The sequence below is a fragment of the Sinocyclocheilus anshuiensis genome, unplaced genomic scaffold (assembly GCF_001515605.1).
Source record: "Sinocyclocheilus anshuiensis isolate Anshui unplaced genomic scaffold, SAMN03320099.WGS_v1.1 scaffold792, whole genome shotgun sequence".
In the NCBI taxonomy this organism is placed as follows: Eukaryota; Metazoa; Chordata; class Actinopteri; order Cypriniformes; family Cyprinidae; genus Sinocyclocheilus; species Sinocyclocheilus anshuiensis.
The window spans coordinates 730,780-750,309 of record NW_015558618.1 but is presented as its reverse complement, the minus strand read 5'-3'; the positions used below and the strand labels follow the sequence as shown (position 1 = coordinate 750,309).

At 38.0% G+C, this 19,530-nt stretch overlaps 1 protein-coding gene and 1 long non-coding RNA gene across 2 annotated transcripts in view; one reads left to right on the top strand and one right to left on the bottom strand.

Annotated features, from left to right (window-relative positions):
• The window catches only part of LOC107680429 (uncharacterized), an 18,244-nt gene extending 4,355 nt beyond the window's left edge, over positions 1 to 13,889 (top strand). Inside the window, exons 2-3 of the long non-coding RNA XR_001633144.1 lie at positions 1,540 to 1,543; positions 13,271 to 13,889. This is a non-coding gene — a long non-coding RNA (uncharacterized LOC107680429). The remainder of the gene's footprint in view (positions 1 to 1,539; positions 1,544 to 13,270) is intronic.
• A 1,708-nt stretch (positions 13,890 to 15,597) lies between these two features.
• LOC107680414 (kinesin-like protein KIF21B) overlaps positions 15,598 to 19,530 on the bottom strand; it is a 66,021-nt gene continuing 62,088 nt past the window's right edge. The window contains exon 33 of the mRNA XM_016476303.1: positions 15,598 to 16,454. Coding sequence (XP_016331789.1) covers positions 16,406 to 16,454 — 49 coding nt within the window. The 3' untranslated portion in view covers positions 15,598 to 16,405. The remainder of the gene's footprint in view (positions 16,455 to 19,530) is intronic.

Genomic DNA, 19,530 nt, shown 5'->3' with positions numbered 1-19,530 from the left:
GTGTGTGTGTGTGTCTGTGTGTGTGTGTGTGTGTGTGTGTGTCTCAAACTTGGATATACTGTTTCCATAATGTTCGCCTCAGTCTATCCTACATTATATTATAATCTATTGCAGATTCACCATCTGATGCAAACACTCCACTGAGGCTGATGAAAGTGGTGAGGTACCTCTGTAATATTCACCACTATTCTCTGTTGCAGAGGACAGATGTGTAATTCTCCCAAAATACATCCGAAATTTTGAGAGAGAGAGAGAGAGAGAGATTTTAAATAATTATATTCTTGTTTTTAAGTAAAAAAGAAACACCAAGGTTTTCTTCTTCTTCTTCTTCTTCATTTCATGATTAATGCATCAGGATGTTAAGAAATTATACAGCACTATTACATTAGTAATCAAAGGCATCAAATCACTTTTCCAACGAATATCAAAAGATTCATTATGAATTCACACTATTTTAGTGTAAAAATGCAAAGCTCTGACCTAGAATTGTAGGAATGTGTATCAATTCAGCACCACCATGTCTGGACAGCTCCCAAGAGCCAAAGTGAACAAGCTCAGTATGTTTCAGCAGACGTGTTGAATAACAGCTCAACAACAGAAAAACTAGCCATTATTTGGACGGACATTGTATCTAGAGCTGTAATATTTCTGTAACTACACACATGTAACAACCCTCCGAATGATTTGTGTAAGTACAAATGTGTATCAGGACATGTATAACTACATTTTGTAACAACAATATGTATAAGAGTAATTGGAACAATTTGATCCAAGGGGCGGAGATGGGTAGGTTTAGGGATATGTAAAGTGGGAGGAGTTGGGTCTCAAGTGGGTGGAGTTGGTGCACCACTGTAATACCAGTGTACTTACAGTACATGGTAACTCCTCAGGAACTGTCCACTTAATATAAAGTGTAACATTCTGGACACCAACCACAATTTATATGTAAAGCCTAACTTACTGGCCACTGCTGTGTAACATCAGAGTAATTACATGGTAAATCCATAGGAATTGTTTACTTAATATAAAGTGTAACACTTTCTTTACCAAAAAGTGCTGTTAGTCCTGTTACACATTTCTACTTTCATTACCAAAAAAGTGTTGTTACTAATGTCCAGTTACACATTTGTATTTACACATACCATTCAGTGGGTTGTTACATATGTGTAGTTACACAAACATTACAGCTGTAGATACTATGTACCAATGTGTACTTACACTGTGGTTACATACTATGTACACATCTAGTTACTATGTAAGTACATAGGTATTAGGGCCACAATATAAAGTGGGACCTTATTTTCAGTAGTCCGACTGCAGCAGCACTTTTCGGAACCAAATAACCATTTCCAAGAAACATCAGTGCACACAAATAAATGTACTAATGCAGTAAATTCACACAAAGTTCTGCCATGCTATATTTGTTGCTCTGAGTAGTGGCTGAATCCTTGCACCCACATTTTTTTCTCCCCCAGGATGCAAGTCTATTCAAAGCAAAAGCAATCGTTTTCATTCCTTTTTCTTGGACGACTTAAGTAGAGTGGTCTTAAGCTCCTGGGTGAGAGGCAGGCGCCACATTGGAGATCAATGGGCATGGAAACAGCCTCACACTGGCACCACGACCACCCTCGCCTCCCCTTCCCCTACCGAGTGAGTAATGATTGTAAAGGCCACGTTAAAGCAAGCGGGCATCCGGATGGGCGTGTGGGTGGATGTGAGGACGCACAGATGTGCTCCTGATTTTGAGGTCTAATTGAGCCTCATGTGATGCCTTCAACAACACAGCAATGAGTATTCCCGAATTCAACTTTGACCCTGTGACAAATACTAATTAACACCCAGTGCCAACAAAACCACTTTAGTTGATCTGAAGGCAATGCCAGGGTGCACTGGTAACCAGGACCAGTAAACGCACCAGATGGGAAGGCAAAGCTGCCATGGAGAACAAAGAAAGGAAAAAATAATGTTTTCCATTATGTCAGCCAAACTGCACCATTCACTGTGATTTGGGGCTTTAATTACTGTGTTTCTCTCACATTGTGTCAACGGAGCCAGAAATAGGCCTATTTGGGTGCAATTAAATGGAGGGAATTGAAGGGTTAAGATACAAATGAAGACCCTTGCAAGGTCTTGATAAGATGATTAATACGGGTGCGAAAAGGTCCAGGGGGTCAAATACAGACAGGCTTATACTTCCCATCCTGCTCGGCATCTAAGCCAGAATTCGTGTGACATCACATCTATTGTAGTGCCATCTTTTAAATAGGGGTCTAAGATAACAATCTATCAGCTCACAGGTGCTCAAAAGGCCATCAGCTGCTGGAAAAACGGCTGGCAAACACTCATGAATAAATTACATCTCCACCACCAACATCAATTTTTACATCTTTTTTTCCCACCCACCAGTTTGTTTTCCAGTCCCTGGCAAAGAATAGAGGTGGTTGAGGACTTTTTCAAAGCAGTCCGTACCTACGGCCTAATCTCTGCCAAGCACAGTGCACTAGACTAATCCAAGCATGTGTCGGAAGCTGGGGACTCTCGGCTGTCTCCTTTCATGTATTTGATGCTAATACTAGCAGCCCTGCAGGCGGCTGTTGGCTCCTTCTCAAACTCCATTAGAGAGTAAAGGTCACTCTCTGTGTGAGGAACTCGCACTTCGGTCTTTGATAAGATGCCTGCACATGTTATCTCGGCAAGAAGGTAATGTTTTACCTCAGTTGCCGGATGAAAGGTCGAAGGAAGTGCCGTCATTATATCACGTCCCCTACTGGCTGCGACGCAGTCATAAGTGAGACGGCTCTCAAGAGTTGGCACCATGGTAGACCTAGCTTTCTACCCAGCTGTGGCGCTGATCTATTTCTTTGCCGTGTTTCAGGCAAACAAGGATGGCCGTGTGGATTTGCCCGACAGCGCTTCGGTCAATGTCTTCTGCCTGTTCGTGCTGATTCAGCCGCTGTGTTTGATTATAGGTGGATACACGGGGATGGCCACGTATTTGATTTCTGCATACACATCCTACAACGCCCTGCCCTGGAAAAAGCCGCCAGCTGGTCAGCAGGAGGATACGGAAAAAAACAAGAAGAAAAAGAAGACAAAGACTAAGACACTCTTAATTAAGACTTCAAACAACAGCTTTGCGTAGGCGGGAACAATGTGCATATGCGAAGCCATGTGCTAGATCTCAAGTGTTTTGCAAGATCGCTGTACTTTTTATGAAGAGGATAATGATTACTTTACTATAAAGAAAAGGCTTTGCATTCCTTGCATGTGCATCTCGATGTTCATTGTTTTTTTTTCCCCTCAGCTGTAAATTTCAACCTTTGGTCTAAAGACATTTGGAAAGCAGAATCTCTGTTTACTTAAGGAGAAACAGGAAGAAGGTATTGGGATGAACAGTCGTGAGTGCTGGTCCGAGTTTTTGTCTTGTTGATCGACAGCAGTGGATCGATGGACTTGCTGCTTCTTTAAATGCCACTTTCACAATGTAGTTACACGGCAGCCTGTAAAGACTCGCTCCAAACACCATTTAAAGTGGTTGTAATTTGTAACATACTGATGACTTCGATTTCTCTTCGAACTGCAAAATAAAAAGTCCATACCTGACTTTAGCTACTCGTATATCATGTATATAATTCAAGTTTGATCATGAACGGCTTGATCCCTGTATAATTCATGCTTTGGTGCACACCATTTAAAATCTGTTTGTTTTTCTTCTCTATGAATGTGCCAGAATGAACTGGAATTGTACGCTAAATTAAAAAGACAAATTGGATTTTTAAATGTACATAAAAGTTTAATATACATATGCATAATATGTATCATATATTATAATACATAATAAAAGTTCAACTTTTAAGTTTCACCTGCGTATATTGATTTTTATTATTAATATAATTTAAAAAGAAATGGAAAAGCACAAGCTGGCAAGCAGTTGGCGCAAAAACCAGTCCTGGAAGTGCAAATGTAACTTCCACATATATTTGTAATACCAGAACTGTTTTTGTGCCAACTGCTTACCACGTTTCACTTTTTTCATATTGTTTTATTATATTAATTTTTTATATAATATAAATACATTATATATTAAATTACATTATATCATACATACATATGTAATTTAAAACATGTAATAATAATATTTATTATTTCCTATTTTATTATAATTAAATAAAATAATTTACAAAACAATTTTTTTTAAATGCATCGAAAATTTCTCTTAATTTTCCCCAATAAGATAAATCTGGTAATGCTCCAGCATATGACATGTTGCCATCCATCTCTATCGTTTGCGTTACATGACCTGAATTTAAAGATAACAATAAGTAAACTGCACATATGTGTGATGTGGGTTGGATTAAGTCTTGTGAAGTGTGAAGTTATAGTTTTTTTTCTTACAGTTTTTATCCGAATCTCTCCTCCACTCTGCTTACCTCCATTGCCGTTTGTCTCTCTCTAACACTTTCTCACACATTATTTTTTTTTTACTCTCAGCCTGCAGCTTTGTTTTCAGTAGAGAAGTCTCTTGCAAACTGTGTAAAAGCGGGTCATCCGCGAGCACACAGCCTAGTGCAGAGCAGAGACAACGGTCCCCCTGCGGTGAGCTCAATGAGCCCTGGCCTCTCCGCACCCAGCGATCACAGCGCAGCCACGGCGGCCAGCACCTCTGACAATCTCTCATTATCACCCCTCAGCAGACTCCGCAGGAAGCAGCAGTGCCCCTGAGAGCACGGGGAGAGAAGACCACCTCAGCCCGAGGGGTTCAGAACCGCGGCCAATGGGTGGGACCACCAAAAAATTGCAGATGTGCCTCAGCAAGATACACAGAGATGAATAAAAGGCTTGTGCTAACGTATGACTGCATGTGTCATGTCTCCTCCGGAGCATATTAAGCATTTCCTGGCAAGTCTAATAGTCGTCGACTATAGTCACACCATTTAAGCATATAATGGCTTAAAAGTTTTCCATCTTATTTATTTACCCATATGTCATTCCAAACTCATTTCTTTTATTCATAAATCTCAAAATGATTGACTCTTTTCCATATAATGAACGTGAATGGAGACTTTGCCTGTCAAGCTCTAATATGGACTACTTTTAGGATATTTTACAGGTGCTTTTTTTGTCGTGACTTGTGTCCCAAACATTCAGAAGCCGAACAACAACTTTCTGTGGCAAATAGAAAGATTTAAAGTGTCATTCACTGAAAAGTTTGCCCTCTGCACTGATTCAAAAATGGCATCATGTGGCAATATTTTTTACATTTTTAGTCAATGACCGCTTACATTTCAGTCTGTTTCAGTGTTAATCACATCAACAAGTTCAGATGAAAATATTTATTAACAAAGGTTTTTGAATTTTGTCAATGATAAGGATGTGCATAATACTGTTTATTAAATTAATTAAAACACTGGTGATGTAAGATTTTAACCATGCAGCACTTTTTTATTTTTATTTTGTTTATTTATTTATTTGTATTTTTTTGAATAAAAGTCTATGAAACAAATATAATAGGGGTGTGACGAGACGCTTATCCTACGAGACGAGACGAGACACAAGACTGGGTTCACGAGAACGAGACGAGACGAGATTTTTAGACTTGATTAAATATATAGGGAAAAATAGTATTTTATTCAACTAAAAAAAACACAAAATGCAAAAAAAGTAGGTGCATTTTGAAATCAGCTTGTACTTTATGAAATTAAACATCTATTTTAATACATTTTATGCAGTAATAAACAACATGTAAACACTGCAAAATGTTTTGCCACAAACTCAACTGACAGGCAATTGCACAAAAAATATAAAAAAATAAATAATAAACAACATAAATATCCCTTTAAAGTGGAAGTGAAGCAGTCAGTCAAGTTTACATTATTTAGTAAACTGATTTCCACTTTAATAAAAAAATATATAATAAACACGATTAATGTATGCATTTTAAAGAATAAAGCAGTGGTTCCCAAACTGGGGGGCGCGGCAAGGCTGAGGGATAGTTAGGGCCCTATGAAATCCGTATTATTTTTTTCTAAATTCCATTTTATTTTTTTCCAAATTCCGTTTTTTCCATTAAAATCTTTCTGGACTCCTTTTTAATAGTTAAATTAAATTGTATTAATTAAAAAGCATGTCTTATTAATTCAAATCATGAAACTTACACATTTTCACATCAATGTATTAAAAGTTGAACAAAAATGACATGTTTAGGGCCCTATGAAATGTTTTATTTTTTCTCATCATATTATTTATATTTTTTATTGTTACCAAATTCTGTGTTTTAGCATGTCTAATTATTTGAATGCATAAAACAACTTAATTTATTCATTTTTTTCCTTAAAGTAGCCTTATGAATTATTTTCCCCTCAGAAATTCTGTTGTATATTTACATTTTTCTGGTTATCAAATGAAGGCATAAAACATTAATTTAATTTATCATTTATCTTTTAATTATTGAAAATTAAGCAAACAAGATTTTTTTTTGGCAAACAAAGGGGATTTACTATTAAAATTAAAACATGGAAGAAATGTTTTGTGTGATTATTCCTTAAAAAAATAATGTTTGTTTCATTTTAGTAGTAGTAAGCTATGTACATTCTACTGAAACATAGTTATAGGCACAATGTCTTCAAATCAAACCGGACTTTTACTTTGACGGGTTGCCGTGAATACCTTTACAGTATTGTATATGAGATATGATGCTAGTTTTACTCAAATCGAACGCTACAATGCTCATGAAGTGACTCTCAGAGCAGTTTTGGAGATGTTGTTCATGTGTTTACGTCCTCATTTAGTGAGACGGCAGACGCTGAAATCACCGCGAGTGTCATGCGCGCTTCAGTGTGTGGTATGGTGTTATTGTGTGTGTAGTAAATGAAACCGCGCGTATGCTCCATTCATTAACAGAGACAGGCAGAACATGCAGGATTCATATTTAAATCGACTTTTGCAGCTTAATATTTACAGATACTAGTCCATATCGTGATTTGATTTAAGTGTAATGACCTACTTTTGATTAATTCATTCACAATTTGACAAATTGCGTGACATTCAGCGTTAAGCTGTGAATTCTATTTTTATGACTGGACAAAGACTACACTGCGTAATTTTCCCACTTATCATGCGGCCACTTGCCTGATGTGAACATAAAATATCTTGCATACCACCACTTGTGAACGAACCAGTATAATGCGAGGGTATCGTCACGTTCTCGCGAGATCTGACTGGTCACATCGGATCTCGTGAGATCTCATGCCACGAGATCTCGTCACACCCCTAAAATATAATAATCAATAATATTTGGGATTAAACTGAAGTGCTTTGCTAACAGGTTGATTATGTTGCTTTCATATGCAATCGGAAATTTCCTAATTCCTAATTAATAAATATACGTTAATATATATATGTATACGACAAGATTAAGCAATGTGTGGTGAAAAACTAATAAAGCTTAACAGTCACTACAGCAATGCATCCCTTTTCTGCCATGTTTAAAGTTTATGGCCCACACAACACAAAAACTCAAAATTATTTCCAAGTATCTTGAGACACCATTCCTGCCCAATTTCTAACTAGAAAACTCGTATTTATGATAATTCCATAATTATGATTCACAAGTAACCTTGAACTAAGTTACATGTTAGTCGGCGCACTAAAACATGAATAACTAAAAAGGTTAGTTATTCATGAGGAAAATGCATAACTTTGCACGTTGCTTTTTTAAAATTAATAAAACTGATCAAATGAAACTAACTATAAAACTATTAATTTAGTTGAATTAAATCCCATTTTAGTTAAACTAAAACCAAGCTATGAGTTAACCAAACACTAAAGTTGGAGCACAAATAATGTCAATAATCACTAAAATGAAAATGGCTTCAAGAAGATATGGTGCTTTTGTTGTCATTTTGGAGCACAATAACCAGAATCCCTGTTCACTTTCATTACTGTAAATGAGCGGCCTGTACATTCTTCCATTTGTGTTACACCGTGGAAAGCAAGTCATATTGGGTTTGGAACAACACAAGGGTGAACTACTCATTTAGACCGAAGATATTACATTGAGAAAGGGAGGGTGTGCTGGAAGATGTCTGTGAACGGTCTAAAAGAACGCGCACCCGTTTAAGGCCGTATCGCCTCAGTCACATGTTGATGCCACTCGTCCATCATCATCCTACAGTCCTCCTGAGGAAAGGAAGACAAGCACAGCCTCAGCAGTTAATGATGGTGATTTACACGTGAAATGAAGATGTATGACTGCCGTTTAAATTGCGTTGGTTTTCCGGAAAGCTTTATCTCCCTGTTCACTCTGTAACAACAGTCAGTGTTCAAACGCAGTCAATATAAAGTTGTTACAAATACATTTCTGTCACCGTTTTGTTTTGCAAAATGCTTCTGCAAGTTCAAACTTTGACATTTTCAGAGACATCCGCTGGGAAACAGAAACCTCGATCAATCCCTACTAGAAATGTCACATCCGAGTCTCTTGTCACCATTAGCTAGGAAAATATCACAGTTTCCGTGCTTGTTCTGTGGTAATGACCTACTTTTGATTAATTCATTCACAATTTGACAAATTGCGTGACATTCAGCGTTAAGCTGTGAATTCTATTTTTATGACTGGACAAAGACTACACTGCGTAATTTTCCCACTTATCATGCGGCCACTTGCCTGATGTGAACATAAAATATCTTGCATACCACCACTTGTGAACGAACCAGTATAATGCGAGGGTATCGTCACGTTCTCGCGAGATCTGACTGGTCACATCGGATCTCGTGAGATCTCATGCCACGAGATCTCGTCACACCCCTAAAATATAATAATCAATAATATTTGGGATTAAACTGAAGTGCTTTGCTAACAGGTTGATTATGTTGCTTTCATATGCAATCGGAAATTTCCTAATTCCTAATTAATAAATATACGTTAATATATATATGTATACGACAAGATTAAGCAATGTGTGGTGAAAAACTAATAAAGCTTAACAGTCACTACAGCAATGCATCCCTTTTCTGCCATGTTTAAAGTTTATGGCCCACACAACACAAAAACTCAAAATTATTTCCAAGTATCTTGAGACACCATTCCTGCCCAATTTCTAACTAGAAAACTCGTATTTATGATAATTCCATAATTATGATTCACAAGTAACCTTGAACTAAGTTACATGTTAGTCGGCGCACTAAAACATGAATAACTAAAAAGGTTAGTTATTCATGAGGAAAATGCATAACTTTGCACGTTGCTTTTTTAAAATTAATAAAACTGATCAAATGAAACTAACTATAAAACTATTAATTTAGTTGAATTAAATCCCATTTTAGTTAAACTAAAACCAAGCTATGAGTTAACCAAACACTAAAGTTGGAGCACAAATAATGTCAATAATCACTAAAATGAAAATGGCTTCAAGAAGATATGGTGCTTTTGTTGTCATTTTGGAGCACAATAACCAGAATCCCTGTTCACTTTCATTACTGTAAATGAGCGGCCTGTACATTCTTCCATTTGTGTTACACCGTGGAAAGCAAGTCATATTGGGTTTGGAACAACACAAGGGTGAACTACTCATTTAGACCGAAGATATTACATTGAGAAAGGGAGGGTGTGCTGGAAGATGTCTGTGAACGGTCTAAAAGAACGCGCACCCGTTTAAGGCCGTATCGCCTCAGTCACATGTTGATGCCACTCGTCCATCATCATCCTACAGTCCTCCTGAGGAAAGGAAGACAAGCACAGCCTCAGCAGTTAATGATGGTGATTTACACGTGAAATGAAGATGTATGACTGCCGTTTAAATTGCGTTGGTTTTCCGGAAAGCTTTATCTCCCTGTTCACTCTGTAACAACAGTCAGTGTTCAAACGCAGTCAATATAAAGTTGTTACAAATACATTTCTGTCACCGTTTTGTTTTGCAAAATGCTTCTGCAAGTTCAAACTTTGACATTTTCAGAGACATCCGCTGGGAAACAGAAACCTCGATCAATCCCTACTAGAAATGTCACATCCGAGTCTCTTGTCACCATTAGCTAGGAAAATATCACAGTTTCCGTGCTTGTTCTGTGTAATTGACTTATGCATTGAAAGGGAGTGTTCAAAATAATAGCAGTGTGGAGTTTCATTAGAGAATTCATTCATTCTGTGGAAAAAACAGGGGTCATTAATTGTCCTTTATTAAGGAGGAAGGGAAGCAATGTGTCATACATTGTTATAAAATATATTTCCTTCTGAATTGCGAAGCTGTTTCATACACTGTTCGGAAGAACAAAGTAATTTGATTAAAAAGTTGATTGGAGAAGGGAAAACTTATAAAAAAGTGCAGTAAATTATAGGATGCTCAGGTAAAATGATCTCAAATGCTTTAAAATGGTAACAAAAACCCGAAACACGCAAAAGAAAATGAGCAACTATTGTTAAAACGGATCGAAGAATAGTCCGAATGGCAAAGATTCAGCCAATCATCCCCTCCCAATCATCCCCTCCAGAAAGATCAAATATGATCTATAATTACCTGTAAGTACTGTTACAGTCAGAAGACGTTTGATCGAAGCTAATCTGTCAGCAAGACGCACCATTGTTGAAAAAAGGCATGTGCAGAATCTGTTAAAATTTGCCAAGGAACACATTCTGTGGACTGGTGAGAGTAAAATTGTTCTTTTTGGATCTAGTGGACATCGACAGTATGTCAGACGACCCTCGGGTACTGAATTCAAGCCTCAGTACTGTACACTGTGAAGACTTGAAGCATGGTGGAGCAAAAATCATGGTATGGGATGTTTTTCATTCTACGGTGTTGGGCCTATTTATCGTATACCAGGTATCATGAATTAGTTTGAACACGTCAAAATACTTGAAGAGATTATGTTGCCCTATGCCGAAGAGGAAACTCTCCTGAAATGGGTGTTTCAACAAGACAACGACCCCAAACACACGAGTAAGCGAGCAACATCTTGGTTTCAGACAAAAAGGATTGAGGTAATGGAGTGGCCAGCTCATTCCCCCTGACCTCAACCCAACTGAAAACTTGTGGGGTGACAAACTTCTGAAGCAAACCCCAAAAATTCACAGGAACTGTGGAACGCAGTTCGTTCATCCTGGGCTGAAAAACCTGCTTCTAGTTGCCAGAAGTTGGTCGAATTGAATTTGATTTTGAAATGTTTTATTTTGAATTTGCAGTGTTTCCACTATATTTGAAATATGGAAATAAAAGCTATTAAAATATTTGCACTTTATTCACTTTTATTAAGGCACTGCTATTTATTTGAACACAACTGCAGGTTTATACTATATATCATTCTATAAAATACTGCACACATTATAAAAATATAAATACAAGTATAAATGCATGTAATAAGTGCATAATTGCATGACTTTAGCTGAAAAATGACTCTTTGTTATTGTCCTCTTGCATTATTGACAAACTATTGTCCTGCTTAACACTGTAAAGCTGCTTTGACAACCAGTATCGTATAAAGCGCTATACAAATAAAGGTGACTTGGAAGTTTAGGATGCATTTTTATTTTTTTGAACTTGATTTTGTGCTGAAATGTGCGCTGACAGGTTCATGAGACCCCTGCAGTAATGCGCTGTGTGTGATGACGGCAAGCCGGTGATTCTATACGGACAGATCATATCTTCAGGATCATCACAGACAGCAAACAGGAAGGAACTCAACCGTAATTCTATCTCAGAGATAAACAGCAAGAAAACAGCACAAGAACATTGAGAATGAACTCCTGCCATGGGTAAAAAGGAAATGAAAACCCACCATTTCAGAATTTTTCGTTTATTTCTCTGGAGGAACGCTTGAACCGTTATTAAATAAAACCTGTACAGTATTTACAGTCAGATATTTTACACCCAGTTTGGTCGCATGCACGTGTAACAAAAAGAAAGAAACTCTGTACAATCATTTACATTCCTTGGGAGGAGTCAATGCGATAAAAGGCACCTGTAACCTTTGTTGGTATATATATATATATATATATATATATATATGCCCCACTGCACTTCACCTGCTCCTGGAGCTCAATAAACTGTCAGCTCTGCTCAGTTTTACAGTAGAACGGCTCTAAAATGACTGATTGTTCTGTCAAGCCTTTAATTTTAGCCTCTTTTTCTCTATTACTTAAATGTCTTTTCTATTCTGCATATTAATTGCCTACCTGGGTTGCCAGGTAACTAGAAAGCACCCCATTGAAACATTAGTTTTTTCCCAAAAAAGGGATTTAACAGCAGCATTTCGCGATGGCATGACGTCCCACACGCTGAGAGTGAGGTAAGGCGTAAGGCGTACTGCAGTGTGGCCCTGCGCTTCAGGCCGGGAGAGAAAGAGAGGGGCATAAGGCAGCTGGGGAAACAGTGGCAACCTGCTTACCTTTGGCATCACAGGGGGGCAAAGCCACAAGTTAGCGCTACACTGATCAATAGACAGGTGTCAACAATCTCCCCTGTACAGAAAAGCTTTCCTTTGAGATTCTATACAGATGTAGAAGCTTACACAGCATGTCAATGCCATGCATCACTGGCCTAGAATATAAAATATAAGCACCGTAAAGCTACAACACTAAACGTACCACTGGTAAACTACTGCTGTGAAGCTAAATGCATAAGAAAGATAAACCCCGGAAGCTTCACATTGAAAGTTAAGACCGCTAAAGACCGACTTTAAGCTGAGCACCAGGAATTGCAGGCCACTGACTGGCATGGCTGTAAAAAGAGTCAGTTTAAGGTACAGTATATTTAAGATTTAACTGTCAATCTCAGAAGCAGCCTTGTGAACCAATGTGCTTTCAGACACAATGGAGAAATAACTGAGAGGCTGAAAGTTCCAGTGTTGTTATGGAACTGAATTCGCAAACCAAGTTCACAGTCTTTCAGTCCTAGCAATACCAAGCACATTTTGACAAGCTCTCTTCACAAGAATTTTACAGTTGTACCAAAAATGCTTCAAAATGCTATTCTAAAATGAAATGAGTTAAAGCCGCACAGTCTTTTGTAAACTCACTAATGAGGGGCACTTATTAAAACAGGTTGACCCTGTGATAGTATGCATTATTATTAGAATAGCACACTGTACAAACACGATCTCGGAACCTCATTCGTTGAAACAGAATTAATTGTAGAAACTGTATGGAAAATAATTTGTGTAATTCTTGCATTATGTAAATTGCAAATGCACATACAATTCAAACATGTTTTTACGAACATGCGCAGAAATTCATTTAGCTCGTTTTTCGAATGAGGCCTCTTGTTCGTTTCGTTTAAAGATTATTTAAATCAAACTTTGGCAACACGTTTGACGCTGTACATTTTGATCTCCCTTTAAGAACAAAACACAGACGCACATCAAAAAAAAAGATGCAAGACGGTATAAAGCAGCATTTTTTCACAGTTTTGAAAACAAATGTTCTTTGAAGTAGATGCTCTGATCATTATTTAATAAATTTGGCCTTATTTTAAAAGACTTCACAGAAAATTCCATTTCTTTTTTTTTTTTTACAAATGTATTACTCTGTTTCAAAGGACACAAATGTATTATTTGGTCAAAAAACGGCCTATATTGTTAATAGTTCTACATTCTAGAATCATAAACCCAAATATAATCGAAACGAGGATGACATACCGGCTTAATGACGGTGCAGTTCACACTCAGTCTACTGTTAAATTTAAAGAGATCTATATAGTGCCAACCACTGGCAGAAATCTATTAACCTAAAGGTTAAGGAAGCCCCTACTGCATTCTTCCTTATGAATATTTATGCATGTATATGAGCTTTACAGTATGCAAATGACTCCAGCCTAAAGACTCTAAAGATATATCCACTGTATAGTAGCTTTAAATGACTGACAGCAGCTTTGCGACATAACGTTGTCTTCGAAAAAGGGAAAAAATCTAAATCAAAAAGTGTAACTTGCAAATTAGATAAAATCTCTTTCCGTAGCATGGGAATCCTGCTGCGCTTGATGTGTGATTATCCATGCTGTGGGTCCTTCATCAGATAAACCGCATCTCTCTTGTCTGTAAATAAGAGCTTCCTCCTTACAGCAGCTCGTGTACACGGCTGCATTCAGGTGGTGAATTGCCAAGGGCAGATAAGAGTGATAGATATGTTTCATTAAAAAAGACTGTAAATCTAGGAAAACCTGAGAAGGGAACAGCGCGTGGCACAGCAAGATTGATGGCGTAAAAATAAACAAAGCTGCATGTGTTCTAGCAAAACAAGCTCGCTGACGCCCACGTACCCCCATCAGGCACGCCGTATCCTCCAATGCAGAGGAGGCTGCTTCCTATTTCATTTAATAGGGAGTGAAACTGAGAGGAGGACTGGAAAACACGGTGCCCAACTTGACCTACTTTAACACTGCTGTCTTTAACATGCTTGATGCTTGTTCAAAAGTGTGATAGTGGAGAAACATCAATGGCTGAGGTTCATTTTATCACAATTTTACATCTTATTATGGTGTCTTAAAGCGGTAGATTGTGTGAAAATGTATATTCTGTAAAAATGTACTAAACTTTATGTTGTCCTAAACCTTTATGAATTTCTTTCTTCATTGGAACACATAAGGAGAAGCTTAGCAGATTGTTCCAGCTGCTCTTTTCCATTTTGACAATGAATGGCCAAAATCAAGCTCCAAGAAGTACAAAAAAGCATAAAAACATCAGCAGTCTAATGTTACTTGTGCATTGTTTTCCTTTTTTTAAGTCAAATGACAGATTTGTGTGAGAAACGAACAAAAGTATTTCGAGATGACACGTCTATAAATGGCATACTTGAATATACAGTACACTGACAAGAATGAGTGAAACATGTGAAACAGATGATTTTTTATTGAATAACAAATTACATTTTAAATGAAATTTTTTGTGTGGCTTCAGAAGATTTGGAATATAGAACACTGATTTTATATACTATTTTTATGGTGTTTTTGGATGATTCTTGAAGCTCAAAAGATCCACCTCCATGTACCTTCATTGTATGGAAAAGAGCAGCTGGAACAATCTGCTAAACTTCTTCTTTTGTTCCACTGAAGAAAGTACGCCATTCAGGTTTAGAGTAAAGCACTATTTTCATTTTTAGGTGAACCGTCCATGAAAAATAAAAATGCTGAGGACCAGAAATAAAATATCAAAAGCCGTTGTGCAAATTCTTTAACACTTCTGTTTTAAAGTGTTATAAAGGGTAGCCATAATCTAGAAAAACTAGTGGGCTAAACAAAATGACCCAATTTTCATCCAACATTCCAGCGTTAGATTGTCTGAAATTCTGTTTGTCGTACCAGGACTGTGTCCAACAACATGAAACTGGGTCCTTTTCTACTCTCCTCAGGGGATCGTTGCCTTTCAATCAGATGCTTGAGCCTGAGGTAACATCTAATTCGGCCTAAAACTGTCTGCTAGTGTCACTAAACTCAATCCCCTGATGAGTTGGGCTTATTACACGGGCAGACTCTCAAAATGCCCACTCAGCAGACTCTCAATACTGCTTTACACTTCTGAGACCTCTATCCACACATCTAGAAGACAATAAAGCTGGAGTCCTGTCATGTGCAAGAAACCAGAATCGGTGAAGGTTTAACACACAAAATCTAATTTTAAACCTGAGGTAGAAAACAAAAAAATTCAAAGCAGGATGGAGCGAACGAGTTTAAAAGAAAAGGAAGTGTATCTGAAGAGGGCTGTACGGTGTTTGGCTGCGGTTTAGGGGAGCCATTAGTAATCTGAAATGTTCAGAGAAACCCCTGGAAGAGGAAGGCATTGAAAAACATGGTGGTCCATAATATTGCACAATGTTTTAAGGGAATGTGGGACTGGGATTGATGACGACTGCATCTGCTCGTTCTTAGTAAACACAAAAGGTGCCAATCTTCTGGATACTGAGAAAAAGTGATTCAGTGTCTGATACTACGTCAAAGCTAAAGTCATATGGCTTTCTAGGATTTACAAAAACGACTCTGAAATGATTCCACCTTGACGTGATAAATATTCAGAAGTAAAATCAGCAGCTACAGATGAAGTCACCTCAAGGACATGTTTTCGTTTAGACAGGAAGTGCAGAAGGACACTTCACTGTACAGATAATACAGTTTCGGCATCACCAAAATGGCACCTTAAAAACATCCAGAAGAAAGCAACCGGCAGTTCCTCAGACTCATGATCATTGGACCGTATTCCTCAGAAGCGACTCCGTTTTCAGCCGGTTGAAAGGGTTGTGTCTTCTAAATCAGACGGCTGTGCCTCATCTCCTAAAGGCAGGTCCATGAAACTGGCCTTCTGGAGAGAGAAGGCTGACCCATGGACTCGTCGCCAAGGTCGGTTTCAGACACCTAAAACTGTGGTGTCCAATTAGCCGTCAGCCCAAAAAGGCTCCACTGATAGAACCGTTCCAAACGGAGGATTGTCACCTTTTCTTCCCCATCTTCGGATTCCAGATCTTTACTCTCATGTCACTGTGGGATGGAAGAAACAAAAAAGGGAGACATAAAATGAGAGGTGGAGGAGATGCTCAAGGCCAGTAATCAGAAAGACAGACACACTCGGTTGTCTGAATCTTCAGACACATCACAGTAACTCCTCACATTGAAGAGATGGCACAGACATCAAAACCAAGAGTTCACAAAGCGAACCGCAACAGTCCCCGCTCCTCTCACCAATTAGGTGCATGCACCGCTTCATCCCAATAAAAATCAAAACCCCGCTGTGTGAACCAGCCCACAGAACCGCATACTCGCATCTTAACTAGCACACTCGATCTCTGAAGAAAAAGATCGCAGCGTGATGCAAATGAATGGGTCATTAGGTTGGGATAAAGTTCAAATAAGTTCTTCACAGGAAAAAATAAAAATCATTATTTTTCCAGAAAAAAAAAAAAAAAAAAGATTAATTCACCTCAAAAGCAAAATTGTGTACGATAATGAGAGAGAATTTTCAGTAAAAAAAAATGTAAGTACATTTTTCCTAACCCAATGTTTTTTTTTCAATTTTACGCAATTTAACGTGGTTTGCGCAAGAAGAAAATTGCCAATAGGATATAAAAAATGTTTCACCAAGAAGGTTTTAGCCCAAATTTCTAGGTCTTGCAAAAAGCACTTCAGTTTATGAAGTTAACTTATGACCAGTTCTAAACGGCAATACTGAAATGGATCCTGGTGAAGCAGCACCATGTCTCGCGGGGCGTTGAGGTAGGATGTATCTTGTGGTTCCTAGACCTTAACTAGAACCAATTAAACAGATTTATGCCACTGGTGTTGAATGCAATTAAAGGTGCAATAGGTTTTTATTGCTCTCTAAAAGATGAGCCACTTGAGTGCATTGAAATGGGGAAAAAAAAAAATATGCATAGAGTCTAATTAGTACAATTTTCCTTTATTGGCCCAAAGTGAAAGAGCTAAGGGAAAGTTCTGTGGGATCAAACACCTGAAAAGAAGTTGGCCTATGAAACGAAACTGCATGAGAGAGCTGGAAACAGAGAGAAGATGCACACAGAGAAAGACGATATACAACTGACAGAGTGAGAAATAATTGACAACAACAAAATGACATAGTTGAGCTGTGTAGTTTATTCTCAAGACATTCTGCGGCTCACGTCCCGATATCTTGAAGCTACAAAATTGCTAAAAATAACATTCTTTGAAAGATTCAAATGTCACCTTGCAAAGCTTGGCAAATCTTGCAACTAGTTTTTTCCTCAGAAACCTGATCAGCATTTTGTTTCCAAATAGGCTCATTGAAACCTGCGCAAGTTGCGAAGTAGCCAGCCATTTCAGATCACAGCTTGAAGTTTTGGAAGATTCTTGCCACTTTTATGTGCTGCAATATGCATCAGACAATCTGAACAGGCTGAAATGACCACTTTTATGTGATAAGTATGCTTATGGTAGGAGAGTTTCAGCTAAGGACTTGTCAGAGAGAAAACGGGAAAAGGGGAAAATACTATCAAACAGAGAGACTTCGAGAGAAAGGACAGTACCAGAGGGAACCAGGCAGGAGGTGGTTAGTGGAGGCTCAGGGGAGGCTGGTGGCCCGGCCCTTGATGGCCAGGACCCGACGGGGCAGACAGGGCGTGAGCCCGGGGACATAACTCCACAACTTCACCCGACAGTCACTGTGGTTATGAAGCCCCACAGCGCGAAGGGAAGGGATGAGAGCGAGAGAAAGACAGAGACAGAGAGAGTTGAAAGAACAGGAGAGCTTTGTTAGAGGCACATTAATGAAGAACAGTCAAACAATCCCACAATCCCCTGCCCACACCATCTGTTCTACAAACAAGCGCCCCCGAAATGCACAAAAGTAAGTCTTAAAAACATATTAGTCTGACTGAACATTTCTAAGTAGCCTACTGTCTGGAAAAAGACGTCACAAGAGAGTGAACAGAGTCGCATCGAGCTGATGACACATTTAGGACTTTGGAGGGCCGTAAATAACTGGTTATATTATTATTATTTCAAAATGACCATAGTTAAAACCTGTTCTTCTATAGGATATGAAAGATGTTCTTCATCTTGTTTTCCTAGTGCACCTATGAAGTTTTCTTTCTTCTAATTTAGAGATGGGAAGTATGACCTGCAAACAGGTTCTTTCGACCAAACTATTCATCTTTTCTTTAACATCATAATGTATTTCCATACATTATGTGACATTAGCTCACTGTGGCAAATACAGCCATTTATTACCACTGTTCGATTAAGATGAATTGTTGTATTTCTTGCATTTTTGCATATCTGCGTGTCCCAGTTGAGTTTTTTTACTCCTAGCATAATTGAGATAAATGTTCATGCCATATAAAGTTCTTAGCATCTCCTATAGGCTTTTCCCTGCATATTGAAAATGACTAACAAAGTTGATTACATTTCTGTCATGTTGCTAATATCACAGTTTTGAAATCCTTGTACACATGGTAATGCACGAATGCAGAAATATATGGCCTTTGTGTCTTGTGTCAGAAATATATGGGTCAATGACAAATAAGAGTGTCTAATTTCAAAAATCTCTCTTTGTATTCACCTCCAATCATTTAGTCTGCTTAAAAGTCGCCCCTGCAAACTTCTGTTCAGCTGCAGTTTTTGATTGCAATGCCCAGCAATCGATGCACAGGAAAAAGTCCTTAACTTTTTTTTTTTGATAAGCCTTTACACTCATTTACCTCACAATATGGAAGAAAGGATATATATATATATATATATATATATACACAGGTGCATCTCAAATTAGAATGTCAAGGAAAAGTTCATTTATTTCAGTAATTCAACTCAAATTGTGAAACTCCTGTATTAAATAAATTCAATGCACACAGACTGAAGTAGTTTAAGTCTTTGGTTCTTTTAATTGTGATGATTTTGGCTCACATTTAACAAAAACCCACCAATTCACTATATCTCAACAAATTAGAATACTTCATAAGTAACATAACATTTTTAGTGAATTGTTGGCCTTCTGGAAAGTATGCTCATTTACTGTACATGTACTCAATACTTGGTAGGGGCTCCTTTTGCTTTAATTACTGCCTCAATTCGGCGTGGCATGGAG